At 38.8% G+C, this 24,800-nt stretch overlaps 2 protein-coding genes and 3 long non-coding RNA genes across 5 annotated transcripts in view; 3 read left to right on the top strand and 2 right to left on the bottom strand.

The window, feature by feature from the left end:
- Window positions 1–856: 856 nt before the first annotated feature.
- LOC113092898 (uncharacterized) overlaps window positions 857–24,800 on the bottom strand; it is a 50,248-nt gene continuing 26,304 nt past the window's right edge. Inside the window, exons 5-6 of the mRNA XM_026258672.1 lie at window positions 16,386–16,389; window positions 857–1,344 (exon numbers count right to left, since the gene is read on the bottom strand). Of these exons, the coding sequence (XP_026114457.1) occupies window positions 1,196–1,344; window positions 16,386–16,389 (153 nt within the window). The 3' untranslated portion in view covers window positions 857–1,195. The remainder of the gene's footprint in view (window positions 1,345–16,385; window positions 16,390–24,800) is intronic.
- LOC113092902 (uncharacterized) lies at window positions 9,336–10,452 on the bottom strand. Its single transcript, XR_003287654.1, has 3 exons — window positions 9,827–10,452; window positions 9,566–9,661; window positions 9,336–9,466 (listed from the first exon to the last, which is right to left on the bottom strand). It is a non-coding gene; the product is annotated as an uncharacterized LOC113092902 (long non-coding RNA).
- Window positions 16,537–17,902, top strand: LOC113092897 (uncharacterized). The gene is made up of 3 exons (XM_026258671.1): window positions 16,537–16,584; window positions 16,992–17,160; window positions 17,267–17,902. Exons 1-3 carry the CDS (start codon window positions 16,579–16,581, stop codon window positions 17,875–17,877), a joined length of 786 nt encoding a protein of 261 aa, XP_026114456.1. The 5' UTR covers window positions 16,537–16,578; the 3' UTR covers window positions 17,878–17,902.
- Window positions 20,347–20,932, top strand: LOC113092901 (uncharacterized). The gene is made up of 3 exons (XR_003287653.1): window positions 20,347–20,431; window positions 20,537–20,741; window positions 20,828–20,932. It is a non-coding gene; the product is annotated as an uncharacterized LOC113092901 (long non-coding RNA).
- LOC113092900 (uncharacterized) lies at window positions 22,562–23,589 on the top strand. Its single transcript, XR_003287652.1, has 3 exons — window positions 22,562–22,663; window positions 23,330–23,443; window positions 23,542–23,589. It is a non-coding gene; the product is annotated as an uncharacterized LOC113092900 (long non-coding RNA).

Here is a 24,800-nt window from a genome sequence, read left to right as displayed (position 1 = left end):
ATCAAAATGATACATGTATTTATTTCAGCTGCTGTGAGAAAAGACTATAAATGATCCGTAACCTGCAGGATCCTCACATGGGATAGTCTAGAAGCCGGGACAACTTCATGTTTACAGACGTGACAAATTTCCCCCGAAAACCTACCCTTACCAATCAGATTAGAAAACATTATTATAAGCTAACCGCTGTAAAAAGAGGCTAAAGTAAGGCAATAGTTTTTAATCCTGTCTAGTTATGTACTTCTTGCTCAAATATTGATTTCGGATAATTCTTTACCAGAAAAATTTAGGGACTGCAGCTTTAAAATTGTTTGTATAGAAAAAGAGCTCCATAATGTTTATCCAAATATCTTGTATTTGACAGAAGAAATAGTCACATGCATTTGCAATGACATAGAAGTGAGTAAATGATGACATAATTCATATTTTAGAGTAAACTATCCCTTTAAAAGAATAAATAAACAACACTAACTGACCAGATATGTTCAGATATATTTGCTGAATTATAAACATGAGTGTCATTTACAGCAGATGTACAAACACTCTCTCCATATCATTTACTTGGTTTTCAGTTGAGAGTTTCTGTATTAATAGTCTGTGAAGTTTAAATGAACAAAGTGAATGAAGCCAAACACGATACAAACACAAACACATCTGTGAGATGCTATAAAAGACTCAGCCCTGATAAAACTCAAAATGAAAGACAGAAGGACAGCAGGACTATGATTTTAGGTTAGTTTCTGTTAAATTTCTCAACCCTCAATAGAGAACAAAACTACATAAACACAAACATCATCAAAAACATCTGAAATTAGGCATTTTAAACAGACAGAGATTGATGTAATTCAGCTCAATACTGGACAATCACACACTTCATTAATTTTTGTATCAATTACAAGCAAAACTTATGGTTCAAGTAGAAATGTTGACTGAAAAATCATATTATACATTTAAACTCTACTGAACCACAATACAGATCATCAAAAACATCTTGAATTCAGCATTTTAAAGAGACTGATTCAGTAATTAGTGTATTTATGTAATTCTGCTCAATCACACACTACATTAATTACAGCATCAATTACAAGCAGACACAAGAATTTGAAAAAAATCAGAAATGTTGACTGAAAAATCATCCTATTTATTTAAACTCTACTGAACCACAATAAATCTCAATGTTTTCTCTCTTGCTGTATCAGCTGTAATACTTACATGTTTGGTTTGGTAGATTAGTGGTAATGGGGCGACGGTAGTAGTACATCACACCAGCTACAGCTACAGCCAGCAGCAGAACACCAATAACAATCCCTGTTACAGCAGCTCCAGAGAAACCTGAATCTGGAACTGATAAAGAGAGACAGACATTAGTGTGAATGTGTGTCTGAACTATAACTAACACTACAAACATCAGCACTATCTAATCTAAGTGTGTATTTGGTTAATTGATCTTAATATTTATGATTGTGATAATTTCATATAAACATTAAAACAATGATGAAGATTAAACTAATTAAATGTTAATATTATCATTATAAGTCTAACAATAATCAATATTTATTACAGATATATTCAGGTGTCAGTAATGTAAGAGAGAAACAGTTTAAGCTAACACAATTATTCACAGAGAGCTGATAAACAATCATTACAATCATTCTTGAGTTACTCACTGACAGTAACAATGAATCTCTTGTATGAAGTCTGTTTGTTGCTGCTGATCTTCACTTTATATTCTCCAGAGTCTGTGGTTCTGGTGTTTGTGATGGTCAGAGATCCAGTCTGATCCAGCTTCAGTCTGTCTCTGAATCTCTCATCAGTTTCATCATATAATGATGAGCTCTTGGTCTCTATATCAGCTTTAGCTATGAGTTTTCCTTCATCTCCAAACCTCCACACTATCAGCTCATCTCCTCGTATTTGAGGAACATGAAGAGTGACAGGATCTCCCTCCTTCACTGACACACTCTTCGATTCAGCTTCACCAGCAGCAATAACAGATGGAGACTCTGTAGGGAATATATTCAGAGACAGAGATTAAACTTGGAACTAAAATATGAAGTTTTACAGTCAGTTACATATTATGTTACTATACAAGGCATTCATGAGTCATATATTACGTTGTTTATGGTATAAATCTAATTTAAGTACTGTATTTAATTTTCTCTTAAATGCATAATTATTTATTTATTAATTAATTATTTAAAACATATACACACATGTATGTGTGCATTTGTTGATTCAGTTTTCTCCATATAAGTGAAAGAGGGGCAAATACACAGGTGCACAATAAAGTTAATGAACAGCACAGACCAATACTAAGATTGATGACAGGAAGCAGAAACACTCTCTGACGCGCTCACACACTCAGGGATGCAAACAAACTGATGGACTTATATTGTCACACCTTATTTTGTCCATTTTGATGAAAACGGACTTCAGAAAGAAGCATTAACACATTACATGTGTTGATTGAGCTTGAGTTAAACAAAGCTGCTGTCTGTCTTCACTGTAGATGAAGGTTTGTCAAAACAAGGCATATGTAGATTAATAAAAGTATTCTGTTTGAGATGAACAAGTTATTTTAATGAGTCGTTTTATTTCATGTAACAGCACAGGAACATTTCACTATGAATCACTGCACTTGTCTGTTCAACAGATAGAATTACTATTTGTAATTCTATACAATAATTGATCTTGCTTTGAATAATTTCAATATTAACTAAAAATATCTAGTCATATGTTTGTATGAACTTTTCTTCTGTGTTTGTGTTTGATTGTGATTTGGTTTTCACTGTTTCTAGATCAGTTTCCTCTGTCTGTGTTCAGTGTTTTATACAGTTTGGCTCTGATTAATAGAGTTGTGTGACCTGTGTCTCATTTCAGTTATTGGACTGGTTGTGTATTAAAGCTCTGTGTTTCTGTCAGTTCTTAGTCTGCTCTCATTGCATTACCCTATTCGAGTGTTTACTGGCTCTGTGTTTAATAAAAACTTTGTACTGCTGCAATTATATCATTTACCTCATCCCTGCTTCAACCGGTAAGTGAAAATGTCTTATTTAATCTAATTAAAAAATAATTATTTTCTCACCATAGACAGTTACACTGAATTTCTGATTTAAGGTTCCAGTGTTGTGGTTGATTTCTGCTTTATAAAGTCCAGAGTGATTGATTCTGACGTTTGTGATGGTGAGAGATCCAGTCTGATCCAGCTGAAGTCTGTCTTTGAATCCCTTAACATCTTTATATAAGATATCATTTCCATCAGTTTGAGCGATGGTGGAACCTTTCTCTCCAAACCTCCACAGTATCTCAATAAATCCCTGTATTTGACTGAGATCAAGGTTCAGAGTGACAGAATCTCCCTCCATCACTGTCTTCACTTCATCTGCATCAGCATAAAACACTCCTGCAGAACAAACAGAAACAGTTTCTCAGAGATTAGACTCACAGAACTCTGTGCTGATAATGTTGGTTACACTTTATTTCGATAGTCCACTATAAGTAACTTTGTAACTACATATCAACTAAATCTCAGAAATTTGCAACTACATGTCTACTAGCTCTCAGAGTAGACTGTTAGGGTAGGTTTAGTCTTAGTGTTAGGGGTAGGTTTAGGCTTAGTATAAGTTTACAATAAGTTGACAAAGAAAGTGTTAGAAAATATTAAGCAGACAGTCTACTAATACTTTACTAACCACTAGTTGACATGTAGTTGCAAAGATACTTACTGCTAGTAGAATATCTAAAGCGGACTATCAAAATAAATTGTTACCATAATGTCAGCAAACATATAGCAACAGAGGTTAGTCTTGTCTAATATAAACACAAATTGTCTAATATTAACACAAATTGACTTATTAAAGGGTATGGTGGGTGGGTATAATGGAAAGGGATATGTATCTGAAAAAAAATACAGTAGTACAGTCTAATTAGGGACTGTTTACAGAGGCAGCAAACTTGGATTGGATTGACAACTCTTGCATTCAAAACTGTCAGGATCTTATTACTTCTTATTTTTTCATTTACACATGCAAGTAACGTGTTTGTGTATTTGAGTGATTATTGTCATGTATTAGGGCATAGAAACGTAGAAACATTAAACAGAAACATAGAAACATTAAAACAGTGATGAATATTAAACAAATTAAATGTTAACATTATCATTATAAGCAATTATAAGCCTTAAATCTGTGCTTTAAGTCTTAAAATGTAAGTTAATGTAATATTCAGTTTTTTTTTAAATAGAATGTTTATTTAATGTTAAATAATAAATTAATATTTTATATAATCAAAGGGCTGCACAATATATTGCAATAAAATCTATATTGTGTTATGACTTAATGAGAGTTATTTTGATGTATAATTTATATTGCTTCACTTAAAGGCAGGGTAGGTAAAACATGTATAAAAAACTTTTTTTCCAAATGTGTTTAAACTTTATTTATATATCAATACATAATTAAAATGTAAGTACTCTGAAAAAGAAAGTATAAAAATCGAGTGTCTGTAGACCTCTAACGACTGTTTTAAAGACAGCTCATTATTTCCATTCACACCACCCCCTCCCTTCTGGGCGCCTTCCAAAGCCACGCCCCCAAAACACATGAACGCGCGACTCCGACCACTGAGCTGGAAGACGCATTATTTACCTGAGACGAGCGGAGAGGAAGGAGCACAGTGCATGTAGTGAAATCATGTCAGAATCACATGTAATAAAAATAACTTTATAATTATGAAGATAAACAAACAAGATGTATTTTAGTACTCACTATCAAGCTAGCATATTGATATTGGTAAAGTTTAAAATATATATTTTTTGAATCGCTAACGAGCTAGTTATCTATAAGGCAAAGCTAAAAACAGGTTGCATGATACACGTTTTTCCATTACCATCATTTACACTGTGATGAAGATGAATTTCGTGTAAGATTCATAACATATACGTTGTTCTGCATGTAAGAGTTTCCATGATGAAAGATGAGGACTACACTCCAGAGACAAGTACCGCATCGTCAGCTCGAGGACAGGTCCGGGGTCGAGGGCGAAGCAGAGGAGGTCGTGCCAGAGGCCGTGCAACTAGGGGTCCGAGGAAGTAGAGGCCGAGGACGGGGTGGTCGAAGTGCAGGGCAAGGAGCACTTGAGTTCCCTCAGTTCTCGCCATCGCTGGAAAGGCACGCCGATATTAACTCGCGTTTTATTTCTTTGTTTATCCAAAGACTTTTTGTTCATTGCCTTTTCTTGTACTGTTACTGTCTTCCTTTTTTTTTGCCTGGTTTGCCTTCACTAACTGCATAGGCCGGTACAGTGAATTTTGCTTGCTGTTTCTCTGCCATTGTTTTGGTATTCCTAGGATCCGTGCCTCTTGAATTCCTCAAATCAAACGTGCGTACGCAAGTGGGCAGGTCATGTGTGGCAAAAGGGTGGTTGCCATGGTTGCGAGAGAGTGACAGTCGCCTAAGCCAATCCTATGTTTCGTGCCGAAAGGAAATAATGAGCTGTGTTTAATACAGATTAAACGGTCTAGAGTCACTCGATTTTTATACTCTTTTTATCAGAGTACTTACATTTTAATTATGCATTGATATAAATAGAAAGTTTAAACAAATTTGGAAGAAAGTTGTTTATAAATTTCTTACCTACCCTGCCTTTAATTATCTCATTAACTTTAACTCTTTGAGGACTTGGGATTTGACTCAAGACTCGTTTGTGACTTGGAAGGAATGACTTGGTTCCTCCTCTGGTGAAATCAGCTGGTGAGTTCATGGGTGGAACAAAAATATGGCAGGACTTTTACTCTTTGGCACCTGGACTACCCAATCTGGTAAGAACCATGCGTTACCGTGCTATGACTTCGTCTCCGCCAAAAGAAAGAAACAGAAGAAATCGGACGTTCTTTTAAATTGAGACTCAAGCAGCCAATCAGGGCTGGCTCTACAAATTGTACCTTAACCTTTAAAAGAAACGGTACATATATGTACCTTTTAATGTTTGGGAACATATATGTACCTTTTTGACCCTCGAAAAGGTACATACATGTACCTTGAGGTCCAATAATAAGCCCTATGGGGTACGTTAGTGTAGATTGTACCTTGGGGGACAGAAATGGACTCCTTCTGTACCCCTATTTCTGACAGTGTAGCAGTCCACTCTGGTTATTGTTTTTCGAAAATGTTGCACTCCTGTTTGTCATTGTGCACATAACTTCATGCCAATAAATCATCAGAAATATTGGTCTAGGGCTGAAACGATTCCTCGAGTAACTCCAATAACTAGATTACAAAAAATGATCGAGGCAAATTCCTCTGCCTCGAAGCCTCTTTTAATTTATTTTAAATCTCTATTATTTTTTTTATTATTTTTTATCAAGGAGACACAAGCGCTGCGTGCGTGCGACATCGCATACTGCAAGGAGTCACCAGTGTTTTGATTTGAGGGCGCGGGCAAACGTAAATTGTTATTGTCATTGTTCAAAGTACAAGTACAGACAGAGAAACAATGGGTAATAATTAAATGTTTATTTTTGATGTATGCATTGCATTCTATGCATTTAAATTATTTTTATTAAATTTTTTTCTAAAAAAAGGAAACTTAGTTGTTCATTTTAAGAGACCCAGGAATCTTATTTTCTCTTGCATAATTAATATTGCACTTTAATTAAGCAAAAACACATTTTATCCGATTACTCGATTAATCGATGGAATTTTTGGTAGAATACTCGATTACTAAATTATTCGATAGCTACAGCCCTATATTGGTCTTTACCAATATATTGATTCTTTACATTCCTCCTGTCTGTTGTCCGTGGATTTACCTATATTTGGTGTTATTTGCCGTATAAAACTTATTTAGACATGCAAAATCGATTTTACAATCGATTAATCAAACAGGATTTTTTTCAAAAAAAGTGTCAACCCAAGAAAGCAAAGTAAATGGTCTCTCATTTGTAGGTTGCATTGACACCTAGCGGTGGATGCAAGTAAAACAGTACCTCATTTTTTTTTCTTCTCACCTGAAATTCATGCAATAAACATGTTTTTGATAAAGATTTAAATTTGCTTGTGGTCTATATAGCCTGAATCAAAATGAGGTTTGCAATTATGCGCCCGAAGGCACGGTTTGAAGACCCAGTCAATGACGTCACGATATGCTAATTTGTTTAAATTCATACCTACGTCATCACTATCACCAAAATTTACTTTTTTTTTTTTTACACTGAAACTTGAAAAAAACAAAAAACAAAAAAAAAATATAGACCGACCTACCGAGTCCCGACCCTTTTTTTTTTACACTACTGTTACTGCAAACCAAAATATTTTTAAAGACGGCCCCAAAGTAGCGTAATGACCATGTACCAAATATCAAATATAAAAGTTAAAAGTGACATAAGTGACAAAAAAAATATGTCACTTCCATCCCTAAAATACATATTTTACAGTCACTGTTATCACATTGAGCATAAACACAGCTCAAAGGCTTCCTTCTAGCAGCCCTAAAACATTTAGCACATGTAGAATCAAAATGTTTGAGTAAAAATACATTCCAGTCAAATGTAATTTATGCAATATTTCAAACCTTTAACCCACAGGGAAAAACAACGAAACCAATGGCAACAGTTTAAAAGCAGCCCAAGCGAACAACCCTGCATTCAACACAAGCTGCAGGAGTCAGATTTGACTGATCACGAGTCGAGAGTAAGAAGAGATGACTGACAAGATGTTGGAGGATTTGATCCTCAACAGATTCTGAGCTCATTGATAAGTATCTTATATCATAAGATGTGCTCCCTTCACACAGTGCGCGCGCGACCGCGAAATCGAAAGTGGAAGTGAACTGCCACAGCTAGCGCTCAATTATTAAATGATGTAAATACCCAAAATATTGATAGTGGCTCCCTGATGCGTGAAAAATTATATGCAATATTAGCGGGAGCGGACGGGTGCGGGCGGTAATGGCCAGAAATTCAGCGGAGCGGGAGCGCGCAATCACGCAGCAGTGCAGTCAGTCCGTAACAGATGACATCTATAAACCACACAGAACCCTACTATTCGGACAAATACACATAATGAAAAGGTGTTACAAAATTTAAAAACTTGGAAAATTACATTTAAGACTTTTTAAGGGCCTTTATTTTCTCCAAATTTATCAATCAACTTTTAATACTTTTTAAGACACCCTGAAAAAAATACCTCATGCTTATCTTTTTTTTTTTTTTTTTTATCTGAAAAAAAATGTACTTCCGCCTCTTCTCTTCCAAATAATGTAAGAGAGCATGTCCAAATTCGTCTGTACGTGATGGGATGTGATATTTGTTAGTAATTAAATTAAGTTTAAGAACATCTGCTGAACACAACTGTTTTCGACGTCAAAGTAAAACTGAAACTTTTTTTGAAAACATGAAATCGCACACTTACCGCACATTAGAAGACAAATCTGAAGAAAAATTAATAAGGTCTTCATAATGTTGAAGATTCCGGCAAAATTAGATTTCGCTTGCTATTATTCTGGTTGACTGTTTCTGAACCACACCCATCCATTTGACAGACAGACGGCGACAGCGAAAAAAAAACAACATCTAAATACCAACAAGAGATATATACCGATTGTTATTGATTGATTAATAATGGTTTATACGCTACTTAAGAAGAATAGGAACGTCTGTGTTTGCAAATCCCAAAGACTGTGTAGCGAAACGCAGAAGACTGTAATGGCGGACAATCTGAGAAGGAGGTCTCTGCGGAACAAAAAGAGGTGTGACAAGGCTACAAAGGTGTTTGATTGCTCTTGACTACGCCACTCCAATTTTACTGGGGTAGGAGATCCCCAATCACTCAAGGGTTTCCCCGCTCGGCTATCCAATTAAATGGATAAGCTTAAGGCCAAACTGCTATGAGAATTAAAACATCACTTTTATTAAATACATGGATTCTGGTCTCATTTGATTTCCTTCACAAGCTAACCACATTTAGTAATACAGGATGTCAGTACACTAGATTATGTTGGGTAACAATACCTCAAAAAGAAAATATACACAAAAAAATAGATAGATACAATAAACCCCAAAAGAAATTACAAACTTTCTGCACCGCACACTACGTGCACAAAAACACACTCAAACTCGTTCCACACCACACTGGTGTATAAATCAAAAGGAGTATCTTCCCCTCATAGTTACTCTATTAAGAGCTGTTGAAACTGACTTAGCTTGAAGTTCGCAAAATAAACCATAAAGAAAATACAACGGATTAATTCTGGGCCAACAAACAAACAAAGTCACAAATAAATAGAAAACTGATTACAATACCATAACCCTATAAAGAAACAAAAAAACACCAAGGTAGGGAAAAACAGTGGTCATTTGCACTGGATGGATCGAATTCTTATTTCAGACGCCACAGGAAGTACAACCGTCGTTAATATCCACTGCTCATCTCGTTCAGCAGCCAATATGAGGGCCTTTAAGGAAACTTCTCTAAAAAAGTATTTATTTATTTTAATACATACAAAAATGTATTTCACCGCTCATTTCGGACAATAAAACAACCTGCTTTGAAAAAGGGCAAACACTCACGTGCAGTGTACTGCAATGGTAACCCAGTGTCCACCACTCATCCAGTCAAACCTTCTCAGCATTAAGGTATTTAGAACACACGTCTAAACAAACCAACTACATAAACACAATGAATTGATCAAACATCCCATGCCCAATTAAAACAACACTAACACCCAAAATCGCTGGCTCTTGGTCAACACGTCAAACCAATCACAAAACATCACAAGTGAGCATTAAAACACTATTCTTAAGACCATAACCTCTCTTAAATAAACCTACCAGAGCTTGTTCTTCCAGCGACCGACCATGCCAAACAATTCAAACACTGCAGCCATTCCAACCAACAGGAAGCGACATATTTAAAGGGAACTTACACCCTATACTGATACCCTCAGCAGCGCCCTCTACTGACCTGGCTACATACACCCCTGCTTTAATAATCACCGTCCCGGTGAACCACCCAAAAGGTAATCCCTACTGCCAAGGCCTAAAGGTGGTAGTGAGGGAACTAACTTCTGCAAAACCACTAGACCCATTCTGTGCCACAGACTGGGGAAGATTAAAAGGATTTGGGTGTTGGCCTGCCGTCCTACGAGTGGAGCGTCTAATGGGGGGACACATCTCCTCTGGCTGACCGACTGACTGGTCTACAGGGTACTCTACCGTAATATCTACATTACTCACTAGATCAGACTCCTGCTCATGTTCAATGGTATGAAACTGTACTCTCATGGGTTCTCTTATACTTCTACTAGGGGAATGGTCCCTTGAAGATTGTGCCAAGCTACCACGATGGTCTAATAGCTGGGGGCTAGAAACAACTTGGGCACCTGCTCTTGTATAGACAACAGCCACTTGTGGCTGACTTTTTACTTCTGGTTCCTCAGTACTCGTATCTCTATATGGACTAATAGTAACACTCCTAGTGGGTGAAGCAGACCTCTCTGCGCCTCGGGGAATCAACTTAAGCTCTGAACGATGCATTATCTTAATAGGGGCGCCTTTTCCCTGTGGTCTTATTCTATACAAGGTCCCCACTTCATCAGTGCAAGTTACAATTTCGAACACCGTAGAACTCCAGATATCCTGGATCTTGTGACGGCCATGAAAATGGTTTCTACAGTGTACTAACGTGCCAGGGGGCAGTATAGATATGGACTCAGGAAACGCAGCCCTACGGCGCTCGGCTGCAGACTCTAAGTGGCTACGGGCACTGGCATAAACGGAAGACAAATACTCTTGATGCTGAACAACCCAGTCTGAAGGGGTACGCTCTTCTAGTTCATCATTATGGCCTAGCAGATGGTCGACAGGCAATTTCGGCTTCTGTCCAAACATCAACTCATAAGGGGAGTGTTGAGTCGATTGGTGCACAGTGGTATTATATGCAAAGAGGAGCTGGGACAACAGTTGCGGCCACTTCCATTTCTGTTCCGAGGGCAAGGTACGAAGCAAATCATGCAATGTCCTATTAAATCTTTCGCATTGGCCATTACCCTCAGGATGGTATGGGGTCGTTCTACTCTTAGTAACACCATAAAGGTCACACAAGCGCCTCAACAATTCCCCCTCAAAACTACGCCCCTGGTCGGAGTGAATCCTTGCTGGCACCCCATACACATAAAACCATTTCTCTGTCAGGATTTTAGCTACAGTACTCGCCCTTTGATCAGGTGTGGCGTAAGCTTGGGTAAACTTGGAAAAGACATCTGTTACGACAAGGACATTTTCCTGCCCGTTACTCGCTCTGTCCAACACTGTAAAATCAATTGCAATGATTTCTAATGGTCTACTAGCTAACAAGCTTCCCAAATATGTTCTTACCTTGGGTTGTGAAGCCTTGGCCACAGTACAACGTTCACACTCAGTGCACCATTTCTTTACATCTTGCCACATATTAGGCCAATAACACCTCTGACGTATGAGGTCTGTGGTGCGCTCTACTCCCTGGTGGCCATGGTTGTCATGGAGGCTAGTAAGCACCTCTACTTGAAGCCCCTTAGGCAGTAATAATTGCCACACCAACTCTTTTTTTAGGAGGAACCTGGACTGTTCTATACAACACCCCATCTAATTCTCGCAACCTGGGCCACTGGTTTACCAACTGTCGAACATCCCTTGGCATATTCTTCAACTGAGCAACTACTGGACGCTGCCCTTGCAACCAAAATTGCATAAAGGTCTTAATACATGGATCTGCAGCCTGCAATGCTCTCAGATCAGCCTTACTCCGGGCAGGAACAGCATCCACTGTTGATGATTCCAACACCTGGTGGCTCAATCCAGACCGTTTCTCCTGCATTACAATTGATTTGGGGACTGTAATACCTGATAATGCCATTTCAGAGTGATCAACAGAGGGCAAAGGCAGCCTGGAAAGTGCATCTGCATTGCGGTTTGCACTGCCAGGTCGATATTTGATCTCATAGTTAAATAGTGCAAGCTGGGAAACCCAGCGATGTTCAACCGCCCCCAATTTTGCAGAGTCAATGTAACGCAAAGGGTTGTTATCAGTGTAGACAGTCACCTTACTACCGAGAAGATATTCTCTAAACTTTTCTGTCATTGCCCACTTAAGGGCCAGGAGCTCCAACTTCATTGCACTGTAGTTAGTCATGTTCCTCTCACTTGGCCGAAGCCCACGACTAGCAAAAGCAATAGGTCTCCGTAGCCCCCCCGGTCTTGTGACAACACTGCCCCCAATCCTAAATGACTTGCGTCGGTCTCCAGGATAAAAGGAAGGGTAAAATCAGCATACCCCCAAGACAGGAGCTTGAATGAGTCGTTCCTTTAAGTCAATAAATGACTGTTCACATACGTCATTCCAGTATTGTGCAAAGGAACCCTGCTTAAAGGATATGACACGCTTTTGAGAACCCTGTAGCGCACCAACTAACTTATGCAGGGGAGCAGCTAGTCCAGCAAACCCTTCCACAAACCGACGATAATATGAGGCGAACCCGAGAAATGACCGCAACTCCTTGACAGAGTTAGGTCTACCCCATTCAACAACAGCCTGGATCTTACCTGGGTCAGTTGACACCCCAGCCGCAGATATCACATGACCCAGATAGCCAACCTCGGTCTGGAAAAATTGGCACTTTTTTAGTTTTACCTTCAAATTCTGGGTTTGAAGCCGACTCAATACCATCTCCAACCGTTCAAGATGTTGATCAAAAGTACTGGAGAAAATTACAATATCGTCCAGATATAATAAGAGGGCATGGAGGCTCTGATCCCCAAAAATACGTTCCATGAGCCATTGGAAGGTGCTGGGCGCATTGCACAGCCCAAAGGGCATACGGTTGAACTCAAATAGCCCAAAGGGGGTGCAAAACGCTGTCTTTTCCCTATCGTGATGGGCTACAGAAACCTGATTATAACCGCTTGCCAGATCTAATGTACTAAACAACTTAGCCCCACTAAGCGCATCTAGTGTCTCCTCTATTCGAGGCAAAGGAAAGGCATCCTTACGGGTTTTGGCATTGAGTTGACGATAGTCTACACATAAACGAATAGAACCATCCTTTTTCTGGACCACAACTATAGGCGAAGCATATGGGCTACAACTGGGCTTAACTATATTCTGTTCAACCAGCTCTCGAATATGAGTCTTAACCAGATCATATTGAGAAGGTGGCAGACGACGGTATCGCTGACGCACTGGTACATCATCTAATAGCGGGATAGTATGCTGGAGTAAGTCAATACAGCCCAAGTCTCTGTCACTCTTACTAAATACATTGGCATATTTCTCCAGTAATGATTGGGCTCGTTGATGTTCTTGAAAAGACAACGTAGGCCAAGTGAGCTGGGAAAGATCAACATTTGGGCTACTCTCTACCCCAACTGACTGGATAAACGCTACTGCCTCAGAATCATCATTTTGTTCTTGGAACTGGACAGAAGATGTTAAAACAGGTGACTGAACAATATGTAATTCTCCAAGTACAGTCTTTGGCCAAAGCCAACGATCCTGATTCCCCACATTAATGACTGGCACCTTCACTACCCCACAGGCAGATAAGCAGGCAGATGGAACAAGGAGATCCCCAGGCAACCGTCCTTCTACAAATGATACCGGTTCCAAGAAACAAGTATTAAAGGTAGCCCCCAACCCTTGATGGCAAGTTGCTGGAACCAACTTCATGGCGCCTGCTGGTACTCTCACGGCTGGGCCCTACTGAACTCGAGCTGGACCCACATACCCAGTCTCTAAGGCATGTTCCCAAAGCTGGCACTCAGAAAAAGCCCTCTGCCATACGTTCCCTGCGTGTTTGATAGGTGGAGAGTTAAATAGCCTAGTCCCATGCTCCAAAAACAGTTCCTGATAACAACTGCTAATAACATTCATTCCCAGCAGGCCAGGAACCTGTTCTCGCTTTAACTGGATAGCAGGATCAACTGAATTTTTCACTACTAAAATGCCCATCTTGGGCAGAACCTTTCCAAGTATGCCTATAGTAGTCTCTAAATACCCCAAATAAGGGATATCAAGGCCGTTGGCTGCTTTGAGCTTAAGCCATTGGCAAGGTTGCAACTGAAACTGGGAATGTGGTTGCAAATACTGCTCAAAAAATTGTTGCGTGATCGTAGTCACCATAGATCCTGTATCCAGCAAACATGCCACAGTTACCCCACCAATATAAATGTCTACAACTGGACATCTACCTAGGAGTTGAAGCTCCTCCACAGGAGAACTGCCCAAGGATTCCCCACCCGACACATGGGCCATGCTGTCGGGGGGCATTAGTTTTCCGATGGCTGATTAGCAGATCCAGGCCCTGCAGCTACCCTCTGTGCTGTACCAAGTTCGGCTTTACAAAATCTCGCAATATGACCAGGTTGATTACAGCGCAAGCAGATAGGTCTACCATCTGAATGATAACGATACTGGGGGCTATGAGCACCACCCCTCAAGGTAGCGGGAGCTGGTGGTAGAAACGATCCTGGAGCAGCATGGGGAACAGAGGACTCTAAAAGCTTCAGAATATGATCCAACTGCAACTGCTGTTTGCGAAGACTTTCTTTAACTTCCATCAATTCATCTGGGGGTTTACCAAGAACGGCATTAGAATGGGCTGAGAGTTCTGTAATATTACAAGACTGGGCACGAGGCCGCTGTACACAAGGGTTGTCACCCTCCTCTACCCAACGCAAGGCTTCCTGTCGAGCATCTAGAAAACTCAGGGTAGGATCCAGCCTAACATGACGACGTAGTTCACGACGAAGCATGCTATCTCTCACAAATTCTATAAATTGATCTTGTAAAACAGTGTCTGGGTTAGCAAAACATGCTGGATCCTTACGTTTAATCACATCCATAAGAGCATGAGAATACTCTCTCAATGATTCACCTTCTAGTTGCCGTCGCTGGAAGAACTGCTTCTGAAGACTAATATACGACTGAGAACACCCATAAACACTGGCTAATATATTAAATATTTTATCAGGGTCATCTCGTTCAGAAACTGGACGGAACCTAACCTCTGTCCTAGCTTCACCATCCAGCAAATCAAAAATGGCCAAAACCTGCTCAGAACATAGCATTGGACGCATAGACAGATGATGTCGGGCCTCCTCAACCCAATCCTCTACAGTTATTGAGTCTTGGGATATTCTCCCAGAAAACCTAGGACACTTGCGTTCTCGTGGTACATAAACATAACGTTCTATGGCTCCCACCGGACTTGGTGTAGTAGAACCACCCACAACACTAGTACCAAAAGAATGAGGTTGTTGTTCCCTCATAGGGAGAGCACCCATGGGGACAGAGGATGAGCTCTGACTTGCCTCTGATCTAAGTTGTGCATTTTCTACCTGGAGCTGTTTCACCAACTCAGTAAGTGTCCTAAGCTGAGCGGTCATATCCTCATCCTCCATACTAAAAAAAAACAAAGAAAAAAACAAAAAAAACACCACCACTCAAAACAAGGCAATTAAACTACAGGAGGCGCCGTTGTCTTCAGGCTTGACCACGATGACCGATGACTAGAGTCCTTGACCACTGTTTTCCCACCTTTCAAAACACACACACAAAACAAAACATACTCTATTAAGAGCTGTTGAAACTGACTTAGCTTGAAGTTCGCAAAATAAACCATAAAGAAAATACAACGGATTAATTCTGGGCCAACAAACAAACAAAGTCACAAATAAATAGAAAACTGATTACAATACCATAACCCTATAAAGAAACAAAAAAAACACCAAGGTAGGGAAAAACAGTGGTCATTTGCACTGGATGGATCGAATTCTTATTTCAGACGCCACAGGAAGTACAACCGTCGTTAATATCCACTGCTCATCTCGTTCAGCAGCCAATATGAGGGCCTTTAAGGAAACTTCTCTAAAAAAGTATTTATTTTAATACATACAAAAATGTATTTCACCGCTCATTTCGGACAATAAAACAACCTGCTTTGAAAAAGGGCAAACACTCACGTGCAGTGTACTGCAATGGTAACCCAGTGTCCACCACTCATCCAGTCAAACCTTCTCAGCATTAAGGTATTTAGAACACACGTCTAAACAAACCAACTACATAAACACAATGAATTGATCAAACATCCCATGCCCAATTAAAACAACACTAACACCCAAAATCGCTGGCTCTTGGTCAACACGTCAAACCAATCACAAAACATCACAAGTGAGCATTAAAACACTATTCTTAAGACCATAACCTCTCTTAAATAAACCTACCAGAGCTTGTTCTTCCAGCGACCGACCATGCCAAACAATTCAAACACTGCAGCCATTCCAACCAACAGGAAGCGACATATTTAAAGGGAACTTACACCCTATACTGATACCCTCAGCAGCGCCCTCTACTGACCTGGCTACAGAGGCTTTTCCCAATTTTTGGGCGTCTTCAAACTGAAATAGGTGTTTTCCCATCTCTTTCTCTGATTTGCTCAAATTGAGTGGGCGATTCCCAAATGCATTTTCCCATCAACCCAAGTAACGTTATAGTAAGTGATGCGGAAATTAAGCACAAGCGCCGTCTGCTACTGAGAGATCGCCTAAATATGAATGTAAGTGTATTGTTACCAATTTGTTTTTGATTAATTTGTGTTACTTTTCTAGCTTGTTCCCCCACTAAGTTATTAAAAGCTCCAAACAATTTACTTTTAGTCACAATCTAGGATCATGCGTTATTAGCCTGCATGTTCTATTCTCACTGATATAGGCCTATCTGTGTTGCTTTAGCCGTGAAACCTCGGTTTACCTCTCCAGTGTAGATAATGATAGCTTGCTTAACTTTCCTGTCACACATTTTTAGTCAATTCAATTAGATAATTAAGTAAATTACAATTGTTAATCGAGTTTAACTAGGTAGTTACCTTGTCAGTTTAGAATGCTAATTGTTTTAGTAAAATGTTGTGGAAAGAATGTGTCTTAAATAGAAATGTGTGGATATTTTATCTTTGTGCTATTTCAGCACATAACAGTTCAGCGGAGAGGTAAAGATCCTCAACCACAGCGCTGCCATGAAGATGCTAATTTATTCACATGCCCTTTCTGCTCATCTGACACATACAAGCCATGCCAGTATCATCAAATAATGACCCATATAGCTGGACATAAACTGAGATCTGTTGAACATGGAGGTAAGTGTGTAAGCACCGCTTCAAAAATGTCTATAAAAGATGTATCTAAACGTGTAAAAGGTTTAAAACGTGTATTAACAATTATTTTTTTTAACCTCCATTTTAGATTATGTTATATACAGCTGTGGCCTTGGCTGTGGTCAAAAGGCCAAACATTTTCACTGCTGTCAGTGTCCACAGACCTACATAAATAAAGGTGCCTTAAAAGAGCATCTTTGCAAAAAACACCCCATATCAGCTTTTACTGCTGCTCTACAACCAGTCGCTCGTCCAGCACAAGAAACATCTTCACAGCAACCAGTCGCTCGTCCAGCACAAGAAACATCTTCACAGCAACCAGTCGCTCGTCCAGCACAAGAAACATCTTCACAGCAACCAGTCGCTCGTCCAGTAGAATCAGCAGCTCCACTAGTGATTAAGAGAAAGAAAATCACTGTGAGTTGCCCTCACTGTGGAGTAAGTCTGAATTCAAAAAATTTAAAAAAACTCATTGAGCGTAAACATGAAGCCATAAATCCCATAACTTCAACTTCTCATCTACCAGCACAGTGTGTTGATAAAAAGAATGGGATATATGTAGTGGCTAAAACGTTTCGTGGGCCCTGTATCCCCATTCATGTGGCAAAAAAATTTGGGGCTCATCACAGAAGGTTATGTGTGAAATGGATGTCTGCAACACATGTGCTGAAATGGCACAAAGGAGTGACCTTTTGGTAACACCGTGTGTTCATCTAAGGTCAGTAGACTACTCCAGTGCTATTGCGCCTAATGAAGATTTATCAGAAGATGTGTTAACTGAGATGGTTGAGCAAAAATGGTTTGGTGACACAAGGAAAAACCAATGCCTTAAACAGCGAGATCAGGCTAAAAGTAAAGGTGCCACATTTGCTAGCCTTGTTACTACTGGAGGCCCTGACTACAAGTATTACATATCTGTATATGAGCCAAAGGTTTCACATTACAGTAGATTGGCCAGAGTCTTGGTTAATTACAATTCCAAGACAAACACTTGGCATTGTCCTTGTCTCAAAGGTAGAAAATCATGCCTGCATAAGAGTATTGGAAAATGGTGTCTCTTTCAAATGAAGCGGCAGCTCTTCACAACGCTGCCACAAGCTGAGGCAGTGAGAGAACCATCACAACATGAGGATGTCATGATGTCTGGCCAACAGTGGGAATATCCTCCAAAGGGTGAAGGCCTGAAGCAGATGGTACAATATATTTACCATAATAAAAAGCTTCCTGAGACACTATCAGATGTTTTTACAGAAGATGTAAAGGAGGAAGATATTCCTAAACATCTTATTCCTGAGGAGGAGTTCTGCTCTCAGTGCCCTGGACCTGTTCACCTCAGTGCTCCTATCCTCATCACCAGAAATGCTAAAGTTGCAATGCTCACTGGTGTAGTGACTGGTAGGCATTGTTGGTTTTTTTTTTCAGTTGTTACATATATATGTGAATATTCATTAAGACCTTTTTTTATTTAGTTTGCATTTGCTACAGTATTTGGGGCAGTGTAGGTTTAAGTATGCAGTACATTATAATTGCCATGTGATCATTTTACATGTCCTATTAATGTCTTTTTTTTTTTACCTCATCAGGAATATCCACATATTGCAAGAAATCAGGGCCGTGCACAGACATTTTGAGGGGCAGTGGCCTAAACCAAAAAAAGGGGCACGAAGGGGGTGGTTGCTTATTAACACAAATTATCCAGTTATTACAAAATGTACAATTAAAAAAGAAGACAGTACACGCTCAAATACATTTCAGACTTTATTGTAGAAGTCTTGATAGAACATCACAATTACACATTACTGATACTTTTTTATATTTACTTGTTCCATTTACAGCAACACTTTTTTATTTGGTACTATGTCCTGAAAGATCTTGATAACTAAATTTTTTTATGATTCATAATTACACATTGGTGATAATAAACTATTTACCATCCGTTTTACATTCTGGTATTTACCTTTTCGTTTTACAGCAAAACCTTTCTATTTGGTACCATGTCCTGAAAGATCTTAACCTCATCTTTTATGATTGGGATGTCTTTTTCAATGGCCAGAAGCAGAAGATCAGAGAGTCGTTCTTGTCCACACGCATTACGAAGTTTCGTTTTCACCAGCTTCAACTTCGAGAATGAGCGTTCAACAGTGGCTGTTGTAATATAATTACTCTTCCATTCAAATAATTTAATGTCTATCTTTCTTGTTATAAAACTCTAGCATATTCAGAATCCTTTATTGTCAGCCAGTTTAACAACACTTACCTGTAAGTGTCTGATTTGGCTGATGCTGAATGGGCTCTCCCTCACTCTCTGAGCCTGCCTGTGCCTCATCTTCAATGGAGTAATAAGTAATAGACATTTAATTTCATATTAGCATACAGCCTAAATCTATATATACAACTCATTTAGAGCCTATGATGTGTTAGTCTCAACTAAGACAAGTGATTACAATGGGAGATATACTTACAATAATTAAACAGACAAACTGTCTGCTAACTGTTCTATATGATGATTTACCTGCTGGCTTGCTGGAGCTTTGAATCCATGTTTGCAATGTTGAACTGCCTTTAGCAGCATCCCTTCTCTCTTTCTCTCTCTCTGTCTCTGTCTTCTTTTTTGTGAAGACATTGTTTTTTTTGTTGTTTTTTATGGTTGTCTTGTCTACAAAGTGTGCCAACAACAGAAAATGTAGTTATTTGTATTAGATCTGATCTGATCGAGAGTACAATTATAATTTGATTAGACAAGCAGCTTCTTAGAACGTGGATATGTTGTACAAGTTGTTAGCACTAGTAGAAGACCAAGAGCACAAAACATTACCGACATAAATACAAAAAAAAAAAAAAAAAAAAAAAAAAAAAAAGACTAATTTCGCAGATTCAACCAACTGTCTTGCATAGCCTACCTGTTAATGCGACAGCTTTCGTGAACTGTCGTGTTCACAAGCGCCGCAGACACATACTGTGAGTGATGCTGCGGAGTGCGGAGCGAGCGGGAAAACCTGGAGCGGATTCGCGGAATCAACGGAATGCTTTGAGCGGAGCGGTGGGGTCCGGGAAAAGGGGCACCTCAGTCCATGAGGGCAGAGGGGCAGTGGCTCTGGCCACCGGGCCACCCCCCTGTGCACGGCCCTGCAAGAAATGCAGTAATTGTGGTATGTTTTACCGATACCAGGACTGGATGCATGGGCTTCACAATTGTAATGATCAACTGCTGCTAACCGTCTTTCTGTGCATTTTCATAAGGAATTCTGTGCAGGTTTTGTTTCTTAAATTAGTTATTTGTTAAATGGAAAAGACATAAGTCTTAAGACTTTATCCTGAACTAACACTGATACATGTTCTTATGTTTATTCCCACTAAGGCTCATGTGTCAGTTGGAAGAGTGCGTTCCATTTTGCAAAAGACATCACATGTGCCTTACCCAAAGGACTCAGAGTTTTTTCATGCATATTTACATTTTGAGGCACTGACCCACCATGATTATAACTTTTCATGTCTAAAATGTGGTCATCATCCTCCAGTTGTTGTGATGGATTTACACAGAAAGGGAGTGTTCAGCATGCCAGGTAAAAAAGTCACACGTTTATTTATTTATTTCATTTTCTAGTTTAAAGCTAAATTGTATAAAATGTAATTTATTTTCTTTATCCAGTCAGTGACATAAGTGAACCACATGAAACCTACAATGGTGAGGTGAATTCAGAGGACTTCTGGGAGACTCTTTCAATGGAGAGGATTGCAGCTGGCTTGTTGAAAAGTAAGTTTATTACTACATCTTTTTTAATTAAGAACAAGAATTTAAACAACTTTAGTCTCTTATGAATACTTTTGAGTTCTTCACATCATGCAGATACGCTGTGTGCAGCTGGATGAATGAGGCAAAATATATCTGTTGCCATTATTTAGAATAGGGTAAAGAGTTTATTGCAAATGACCATGAACTATTTTTCTAAAAAAAACCTTCCAAGCAAAAGTCCTATTTCATGAGTTTGAATTGCTTCTTTGTTTCCTCTATGATCTTAGCTGGGGACAGAAATCCTTACAATATAAAACCCAATTTTGAATACTGGGCCCCCTGGATCGGCAGATACACACGCAAGGCACCAATTGTGTTAAACACAGAGTGGCAAAAAGTGCAGAGCACAAGTGCACAAGACCTCATCACTGAAATGGACATAACCGAGGAAAGACTAAGTGATGAATTAATGAAGCTAAAGGTATTTTACACCTTAAACAAATCAACTTACATTTAGCAATTAAAAAATGATGGCAAGAAGATATACAAAAAAAATTCATTATCATACAGGTCTAAATTAGTTGTTACCTTCAAGTCATGCCTAGCACTGATATACAAATAACTAGTTTTACAGTGGCAATGATAATTGTAATGCTATGCTAGTATCAAATATATTTGTGCTCCAACAACAGGTTGCTGACATTCGAAAACTTTGCAAGGCCTGTGGAGTTGCTACTCAAGGATCAAAGACTGATCTTCTATCCAGACTGAGAGGACAGATGCAAACCAGAACTGCATATGACAAAATATTTCAGAAAGTTTGGGGAGCATCAGGTATTTGTTGTGCTCAGAGTTAAAAAACACATATTCTGAAAGCTATTAAGTTCCATTCCATTTACCAAATAAACTATTCATTTCAGGTGGATGGGCAGTCATTTTATGCCCTTGTGGTGTGGCTTACAGTGTGAAATGTCTCATCCGTGCTGAAAGTCCTAGAGACTTTTCTGACATGTTGTTCTCTTGGAAACACATGCCAAACATCTGCATTTATGATTTTGCCAGAGGACTGGCCACCCATTCCAATGTCAGGAGACCAGAGGCAATGCCATTTGCACCATTTGACGGGCGGCTTGCAGAGGATACAGAAGACAATCTGAGGGCTGCACTGAGTGGAACCCTTACTGTTAGCCTACCTTGGCTGAATGAAAAGAAGTTGGATGAAGATGTCAGTTGCCATCCAGTGACTGGATCCTCAGATCACTATGCCCTATATGACAAATTCCACGAGTCTAATTCTAAGGATGTGCGATACTCACTCAGAAAGATCCAGCTTGTTCCAGAGTTGGCTGGTAGTGTTAACACACAAGCCGCAGAACAGCTTTTTTCTGGAATGCGGAAGAATAACTACTTCCTGAATATGATGTCTCCCACCACTCACATGTTTTTTGTCAGAAATATTTTGCACATTCATAATGAGGAGAAAAACAAATCAATGCTGAAAAAAATCCAAAAGTGCCACTCAAAAACTACTGTGAATCTCCAAAAAGATTCGCTTGGACGTCTGGTTGTAGGCAAGTTCAATATATGTATACTTTGAATCGTTAATTTTTATATGGCAAAGTTGAAATATGTCTATTTGTCTTTGTGTCTTTAGATAAGGAGAACAGGGGTCCTGAAAGAACCAGACTACACCTGATTAAACCTACTAAAGCTTGCTGGAGCAAGCCACTGAATCGATCACAGCGTAAACTGGTAATCTAACTGCACTCCTCCATTATGATTCAATTTGACATTTTTATTTAAACTTACACTTATGCGTTTATCAGACACTCTTATCCTAAGCAACTTACATTACATTTACATTTATTCATTTAGCAGACGCTTTTATCCAAAGCGACCTACAGATGAAGACATTGGAAGCAATCAAAAAAAAATAAAAGAGCAATGATATATAAGTGCTATAACAAGTCTCAGTTAGGTTAACACAGTACACGTAGCATGGGATTTTAAATAATATAATAAATAAAAAGAAAACAGATAGAATAGAACAAGCTAGTGTAAGAGATCTTTTACACATACACACACACACACATACAGTTGTATAATAAATGAAAAGAAAACCAAGAATACAAAAAGATTAGAAAGGTAGTTAAAGGTAGTAAAGGTAGTTTTGAGAATAGAATTAGAATAGTGAGTGCTAGAGTTAGAGGGTCACATAAAGATGGAAGAGATGTGTTTTAAGCCGATTCTTGAAGATGGCTAAGGACTCACAGTAGGTAATACAGTATGTCAAAGATCCAGCGATATTCATTGTGTGCAATGCCAGGTCTATTAGACAGTTTTAGATTTAGATTTAGATAGATTTGCAATAGGAATGTGTTACTTTTCAATAATTTAACATTTCTAATCTCATGACAGGTGGCTCAAGCTCTTTCAGTAAGTAAGGATGATGAAGTGGCATATGTGGGCTCTACAGTAATAAAACAGAAAGACTTTACAACTCTGACAGAACTTTCTGAGGTTGAAGGAAGTGTAAGAAAAGCTGACATTAAAGATATTAAACAATAAACCATATTGAAACCATGAAAGTCCTATTTAAAGTAGAATTGATATCCACCCCCTCCCCACAGGTGCTGAATTCCTGCTTTTGTGTTCTGCAACGGATTGCCCTCTCACAGGTTTAACCTAAAAGTCTAAAAAGCAGAAATAAAGGCATTTAGATAAAATACTCAAAACAAACATTTTCGCTTTTTGTTTCCAGAATGTGGCCATGTCATTGTGACCTGGTTACCTCCTATTTGTGCACATCCACTGGACAGCTTACCTGTATGTATGATTTAAGTTTTAAGCAGGTCGGGAATGTCTTCAATATGTTGCATACATTTAAGTCATTTTTGTGTAAAATATTTTCACTATACATATAGCCTGAAATTAGCAGCAAGGATGCTGTGGTCTTTCCATCTTATGTGCCAGGACACTGGATGCTGTGTGTGAGTCTGCTTAGATGTTGCATTACTTTAACCAACCATTTGTTGTACAAAGTGGAAAAAGCTACATTTTGCATGTTATTCCTTGATATTATGCATTCTCTAACAACTTAACACATGGTAAAATTTTTCAGATCATGAAGCCAAAATTGAGTGAATTGTATTTTCTCAATTCGCTGAGAAGCCCAGGTTTTGGTGATGGCACTTACATTGCCATATACAGGTTTTGCCTAGAGTGCTAAAAAATTATGTTCTATGGTTCAGCCTGGTTCTACATTCAGTTCTGTTCTTTTTTTTTCTGTCCTGTTCTTTTTTTTTTCCTATTTCTATTGACTTTGTTCTCATCCTATATAATTTACGAAATGCACTTTATTTTACTAAATTTTATATTTACCAAAATGTTGTGCATATTTGCAATGAGAAGAAAGCCGTGGAAAAAGTAAAGGTTGGACAGTTCCCGTTAAACCTGCCTTTACTTCTATTTCTGTTTTTAAAAAAATTCTCCCTATCAAATTTAGTTTTGCGGGGTAGTTCTTTAAAACCCTGTTTACTGTTTAGCTGCATGTAGGAAAATCTTAACTTTTTTTTTTTTTTTCAAATGTGTTTTGACAGAGAAATTGCTCTCAGCCTCTGTCCTGGGCCATGGACTGAGTTCTTCTCTGAGGACCTTGAGGTATGTTGTATTTTGCATTAAAGGTAATATAGTGTATAGTGTCTTTAGTGATAAAGGCTTTAGAATAAAGAAATTATTTCAGATTGTTTTGTGGTTACAAATCCTTAATTTACACATTGTATTGTACACACATTTATACCTATGTCTAGGATGTTCCTCGACAAGAGTTGTCTTGTAGCTGTGGAGTCTTTACACTAATGGTAGGAGTAATAGTTATTTTGGTTCTCCA

Source organism: Carassius auratus, unplaced genomic scaffold (genome assembly GCF_003368295.1).
Source record: "Carassius auratus strain Wakin unplaced genomic scaffold, ASM336829v1 scaf_tig00214737, whole genome shotgun sequence".
In the NCBI taxonomy this organism is placed as follows: Eukaryota; Metazoa; Chordata; class Actinopteri; order Cypriniformes; family Cyprinidae; genus Carassius; species Carassius auratus.
Note: the sequence above shows the minus strand (reverse complement) of the source record. Positions and strands in the feature narration are given on the sequence as shown.

Coding starts and splice junctions, on each gene's coding strand:
- LOC113092897 (XM_026258671.1), top strand. Junction 17,161..17,266: donor GAGATCTGTTGAACATGGAG/GTAAGTGTGTAA, acceptor CCTCCATTTTAG/ATTATGTTATATACAGCTGT.